General features: G+C 37.0%; 1 protein-coding gene across 1 annotated transcript in view; it reads right to left on the bottom strand.

Annotated features, from left to right (window-relative positions):
- Positions 1 to 329: 329 nt before the first annotated feature.
- Positions 330 to 7038, bottom strand: part of LOC106877778 (zinc finger CCCH domain-containing protein 11A) — a 22451-nt gene continuing 15742 nt past the window's right edge. Inside the window, exons 10-14 of the mRNA XM_014926786.2 lie at positions 5675 to 5782; positions 4549 to 4637; positions 3378 to 3564; positions 2448 to 2838; positions 330 to 1084 (exon numbers count right to left, since the gene is read on the bottom strand). Of these exons, the coding sequence (XP_014782272.1) occupies positions 967 to 1084; positions 2448 to 2838; positions 3378 to 3564; positions 4549 to 4637; positions 5675 to 5782 (893 nt within the window). The 3' untranslated portion in view covers positions 330 to 966. The remainder of the gene's footprint in view (positions 1085 to 2447; positions 2839 to 3377; positions 3565 to 4548; positions 4638 to 5674; positions 5783 to 7038) is intronic.

A 7038-nucleotide genomic window follows, 5' to 3' on the forward strand; every position in this document is an offset into this window, starting at 1 on the left:
TTGACATGCGTTGATCTTGAGTACAATGTCTGCTTTTCTGCTCTCAGGGGGAACATCTTAGTCAGAAATCTGATAAAGTTACCAATGCTACCTCCTGCAACAATGAAACTCTATGATAAGGAATCGTCTTTAGAACACACAGATACTAAAATAGGAACTTTTCCAAATGTTTGCTATTGTTTGTTGAATATCTTAAATGGAAATACAAAAAGCTGGAATCATCAGAGCCAGAACCGAAGTCTGCTGGGTGGAAGCATAACCTGAAAATAACTAAAAGAAAAAATATATCCAACAATCACAAAACTGTTCGGCAAAGATTAACAAATGGATTAGTGAATAGATTTATTCATTAACAGATTTTTTTGCTTAGTCTATTTACACTGAAAAAGATTTCAGATTAGTTTAGCAAAATGCTTTTTTTCGTTTTTTTGTATAACGTTCACAATTTCTGCAAAATATTGTTATAGAATATAACAATTTATAGTGAATTTCTAAACTTCTTTCAGTTAATATACATTTTAAATCCAAAGGAAAATTCTATAACAAAATGTTTATCATGCTTTCAACATCTGAAACATTACAAAAATGCTTCTAAAATGACCCCAGTATTATTGGTTCTGCTGGAATTTGTTTTCTTGCTTTTTGATTAATTTTCAAACCTGTAATTTAACTCTTCTAGGATATTCTTAGAAGAGAACATGATTAAAAAAATTTTCCAAATTCTCTAAAATCAAATTTCATTTTTTTAACCCTTGAATTTTTTTTTCATTGTTTGAAGATGAAAGGCAAAACTGAAAAAGGAAACAAAAGTTAATTTATTTTTAATTTTACCTTTCATACACAAGTGTCAAGAAAAGAATTAAATGCTAAAACGATGAGAATGGAAATATAATGAAAGCTAAAAATGGAGTGTGTGTGTGTGATGTGTGGCATTAATAATGATGATGTTGAGGTAGACAGAAAGCGTCATTGACTGGCTAACATTTCTTCCAGTTGACGTAACACATCGTCATCATCTTCTGTAGAATTAGCTTCAGTTAAATTTTCAGTAACATCTTTCAAGTCATCATCATCTTTCAAGAAACTGTCAAAAAAATACAAAAATGAATGCATGATTTAAAAAAAAAAAAAGGAAGACATACAGATTGTCAAATATTAGATTTTCTATAATTAATAACATATTTCTTACAATAATGTTAAAAAAAAACTTAATTCTCAAATTTGAAATACAAAACGTTCTAATATGTCATCATTTACTGTCCATGCGGACACGGGTTGGATGGTTCAACCAAGGCTGCACCAGACTCCAGTTGGATTTGGCAGAGTTTTCTATGGCTGAATGCCTTTCCTAATGCCAACCACTCTGAGAGTGTAATGGGTGCTTTTATGTGCCATTTGCATGACACCAATATCTGCCACGACTGTGGTTTTACTTGGCTGGATGGGTCGTCCTCTCAAGCACAACATAACGCTGAAGGCCTCAGTCATCCGTCATTGCCTCGATGAGGCCCAAAACTCAAAAGGTGCTTTTTACGTGCCAGTTATGTGGCACCAGCATCAGCCATGACTATGATTTCACTTGGCTTGACAGGTCTTCTCAAGCACAGCACGTCACCAAAGGTCTTAGTCACTAATCGTTGCCTCCATGAGGCCCATAGTTCAAAGATCATGCTTCACAACTTCGTCTCATGTCTTCCTGGGTCTACCTCTACCACAGGTTCCCTTCACAGTTAGAGATTGGCACTTCTTTACACAGCTGCCCTCGTCCATACACATCACATGATCATACCAGCACATTTGTCTCTCTTGCACACCACATCTGATGATCCGCTTATGCCCAACTTTCCTCTCGAGATGATTACACTGTTGCACATGCACACTGACATTGCACATCTAGGGAATCATACTAGCTTTGTTTCTTTCAAGCCTACACATGTCCTCAGTGGTAACAGTCCATGTTTCACTGCTGTGTTGTATAGCTGTTCGCACACCGGCATCATACAATCTGCCTTTCACTCTGAGGGAGAGGCCCTTTATTGCCAGCAGAGGTAGGAGAAGTAGCAACTCTATCTGGAAGCGCCTCTCTCTCATCTCTAAGCTATGCTACTCTATCGAGTAACGTTACTCCAAAGACCCTTCCAAGGAATCCCATCTCAGCTGCTTGTATTCACTTGTATAAAGAACATAACTAAAAATTTAATGAGTAAAATAGTCAGATATTAGAGAGGCAAAAAAATAATACCTTAACTCCAATCCTTGATACTTTATCAACACCTGTACCATGAAAGACAAAACTGACATCAGTTGAATTGAGAATCCCAGTCTTAAAAAGACAAGGTATTTATACATCAGACAATGCTTCATGCAAACTATACTACTCTACAAAGCATTTTGTTTGAGTGCCACTGCTATCAATATGAAAGTAAAATGTTGATAAAATTACAAACCTGTCATCATTTAAATGCGTTGGTGAGTGTAAATCCAAGGAATTAGTCACAACTGTTTGAGGCGATTTCATTTCTTCTGTTTCTATATGTAAGGAATTTTCAAGTTTTATATCATTTCCAGTTTTTGGTAAATTTCCTATGGAATCAGTTGATGGAATATTTGAACTATCATCTGTTGTTTTGTCTGAAGGTAATCGATCTGTGACAGTTTGTTTCAATTTATCTTGTGCTACTGAAATTATGTTCTTTAGTCTAGAATCAGACGTACAAGGTAAAGAGTTTGAAGAAATATGTTTTTTCTCAGGAGATAGTTCATTAGTTTTATCTGATTCTAAAGATTGTTTAACAGGCATTGCTGACCGTTTTCTGGTCCACTGTGCCAAAGTAGGAACTGTCAAATAAAAAAGAAAATATAATTATAAAGACATTTACACATATCTTTGACAAAAACTTATCAGTGCCTGCCCCCACTAATTTCCTTCCGCTAAACCATCTTACTTCAATTAAAGATTACCATAATCCGAAATAAATTATTCCAACACTTCTCATTCCTCCAATCCTAATCAGATGCTTCCTATACAAAGTGTTTATTATTCTTAATGACCTGTAGCATCTAATTACATCTCTAAATTACTCAGATGCTACCTGACTTTCTACAACAGTTTTATTCCCAACATTCAGTATTTTCATATTAAATTCTCTAAAAGTTGGCTTGTAAGAAAGAAGAACCAGTTCATAGGATAATGAACACTATTCCGGAAACAAAAATGCCCTGGCAAGACTTGGGCTGGTTCTGGGCTGACCAATTAAGCAACAACCTGATTACACTTTTGTGTATTGAAATCTGTTAAAAAAGAACTTTTTTTAAATAAAAATTTTTAAAAATTAACCTTTTCTTTAAAATAAAATCTTTAAACAGAAAAAACTCACCTTTTGGGGCAGTGTATGTTGACTTTGAGTCAGAAAGCTGATTTTTGTCAACTTTCCCTCCTGTCTCTTCATTGCGCTTTGCTCGCAGACGTTTTTCTTCCATTATTTCTGCAAAAGATTTTACTCGAATTTCTCCTACAAAATCCAATTCTGGTTTCACTGAATTTTGTACATTTAGGACTTCAACCTGGAAGGAAACAAAACAGCATTAAACAACAACAAAACAAGACAACTCTATCAACACACAGCGTACTTAAAGAAAGCACACATTCAGGTTGCATATTTATCAAAGGAATTTACCTGTGACTTCCTTTTCAAGTTTTTAAAGTCAGTCGCATCCTCTCCTCAACAAAGACTGAATATAAACCTGTCTAGAGAGAGGAGACTGCATGCAGCCTGTCTATACAGATTGTGTAGAACTTGTCGAGAAACTGTCTGTAGACAATCTATACAGATTGCATAGAACTTGGTTTCCCATTGCTGTGATGATGCTCAAGCAATTTACCTTCCTGGTTTTTTAGAAAAGACAACAAATGTCAGGGTAGCACCATTGTGACCCCTCTGCCTGACCTGACCTGACCTCTACCTTAACAAATTTCTAACAGGAAGAATTGAAGTTAAACATTGTAAGCCAGCAATCACCACCAGCACTGCTACTACTACTACTAACGTTTAATGCAGCAAATTGTTCCTACCTTGTGTAACCTGTTTACAGCTAGGTAGACTGAGGTATTTGACAGTCAAGTAACTTGTTCACTACAAAACACAAACCACTTATCTCACCAAAGCAGCCATGTTGTCAAAAGAAATAAGGATCCTTTTTACTAAAAGGCACAAGGCTTGAAATTTTTAAGAGGGCTTGTGGATTCGACCCTGAAAGGATGAACAAAGTTGACTATGGCAGAATTTGAAACCAGAATATAAAGAGCCAGAAGAAATACCATTTCGTCCAACCATTCTACCAATTTGCCAAGGCCACAGTAATTTTGGGAAATGGGGGCGCATCAATGACATGTACTCCGGTGCTCCAGCAGGTACTTATTTTATTGACTCCAAATCTGAACTCAAAATATAAAGACAGACAAACTGCTGCTAAGCATTTTTGCCTGGCACCAATAATGATTCTGTCAGCTCACATCCTTAACAATAACGAAAATAATTCATTGTTTACCTTAACATTCTTGGAAGCAATCTTCTGAATTTTTACTTTTTCCAAAGGTTCTTTATGTTCTGCACCATTCCGATTATCTTTCAAATCAGCTGCAAACCAAGTGAAAAATCCAGAGTTTATTTCAGGCAACAACTTTAATCCACAAATGTTAAGTGAAAGAAACAGTGAATGATAAACAAAACAACTGGTAGTGATTTTAGTGAGCCATGGGGGATAAAAAGTAAAATCAACTTGATTGGCATTTGAACTCAGAATATAATTACAACACATTTGGTCAGACATTCCACCAGTTCCACCAATTGATTCCCTGAATATTAACTTTTTATATCCAAAGAAAAGAAATTAAAAATAGGGGACACAAATAGTTTTAGTAAAATGTTTCCTAACATTTTTACTAAATGCCAGATCCCACTGGTCCCTTCAGATCCCACTGGAGCCTCATAACTTGTGTGAGGGTCCTGGGAAGGGGACTCAACCCAAATAAAAATAGCAATCTTTGCTGTGGCACTCAGCACTCTTCCTTCTCGTAAGCAACTCTAAATGTGTGTGTGTGTGTGCACGAAAGTCATCATCATCATTTAACGTCCACCTTCCATGCTGGCATGGGTCGGATGGTTTGATAGGAGCTGGCCAGGCAGAAGACTGCAGCAGACTCCAGTTGTCTGCTTTGACATGGTTTCTACTGCTGGACGCCCTTCCTAACATGCCAACCACTTTACAGAGTGGACTGTGTGCTTTTTACGTGGCACCTGAACTGATAAGGTCACCAAGTAATTTGCAAGAGATAACCCCTCAACTGAATGGGGAGTTTGTACTAAGGGAGAGGGCGATGGCTTAGTACCAAGTGATGAATGCTTAGAGTATGGTAGTGAGACAGAAGTATATATGTAACTGTAAATTGAAAGAGCTTCTCCATGGTCATACTTGACACACTAAAAATAGCAGCCAGATCTTCTTCTGACCACACCCTACTGTTTTAAAAAAAGAACGCAAATATAATCCTAGAACACTAGGTCTGAATAAAAGACAAGATAGTCATGGCCGGAAGAACTTGGATCACAGGTTTGTTTAATCAAGGATGAGTGAACAATGACAAAAACTGTAAATAAAGTGAAGTGGTACGAACATTGTTGACGAACAGCTGGAGGGACATAGATCTGTCGGGTTTGTTTAAGTTTGGGTTTTTCTGCTTGGCTACTTCTAGATTCTCTCAAATTACACACAGCTTCTTTATCTAGAAACAAAGTATTTAGAAGAAATATGTTAATTATTAATTAATAAATTGGAAATTCTGATGTCAAAAGGAAAATAAAGTAAATATGAATATTGATTTGGAAATGAATCATGACTAATATGTATGTTTGTAAAGTCAAGAATTCATTCGACAGATACTCAGAGTTTCACTTCCAGACAGCCACAGCATTATATATAATTGGAAGCTTGAGTATTGGCAGAGTCAATCAAACTTTACACAAACTCTGATACACATATTGATTGCTCTTTCTCTCTTCTGCATTTATAAACATAAACACAATTTTTATATATATATATGTGCGTGAGAAGACCCGGCAAGCCAAGTGAGATCATTGCCAGTGCCCCTGGACTGGCTCTTGTGCGGGTGGCACATAAGATGTACCATCCTGAGCGTGACCGTTGCCAGTACCGCCTGACTGGCCTTGTAAGGTTTTCGAGCGAGATCGTTGCCAGTGCCCCTGGACTGGCTCTTGTGCGGGTGGCACATAAAAGACACCATTTCGAGCGTGGCCGTTTTCGTGCGGGTGACACGTAAAAGCACCCACTACACTCTCTGCGTGGTTGGCGTTAGGAAGGGCATCCAGCTGTAGAAACTCTGCCAAATTAGATTGGAGCCTGGTGTAGCCATCCGGTTGCACCAGTCCTCAGTCAAATCGTCCAACCCATGCTAGTATGGAAAGCGGACGTTAAACGATGATGATGATGATATATATATATGTATAAAGGTATGTGTGTGTGTGTGTGTGTGTGTGTACATCTTTTGTTAATTCTTTCATACAGTCCTCATTTCTTGTTGTCTCTGATTTACAATGAATCCAACAACTTGATTTAATGAAGACAAACATACAGGACACAGGATTGGATCTCGGTGGATTAATTAACCCTTTCGTTACCAAACCACCCAAAGCCGCCCGAAAAAAAATTTTGATTCATGTGACCAAGCCGCCCGAAATCACCTATTCATATTTAAATGAGAATATCCGAGCAAATCTCGTTAGTACATTCGTGAAAACACGTGATTATTCGTGTAAACAGTTCAGCTATAGTTTTGTACGACGATTGACATGTTTTTTAATTTTGTGAATTTTGGGAGATTTTTTTTCCAAATTTGTTCCTGTTGTGTTTTCAAAATTTGTAATTCTGACAAAAAATTGGATACAAATTTTATTCTGTCAAGCAGCGAGTCAGAATTCGAAGGATTTTCCGTTGAAGACCTTGATAAATCTAACTCTGTAA

Source organism: Octopus bimaculoides, chromosome 13 (assembly GCF_001194135.2).
Source record: "Octopus bimaculoides isolate UCB-OBI-ISO-001 chromosome 13, ASM119413v2, whole genome shotgun sequence".
Taxonomy (NCBI): domain Eukaryota; kingdom Metazoa; phylum Mollusca; class Cephalopoda; order Octopoda; family Octopodidae; genus Octopus; species Octopus bimaculoides.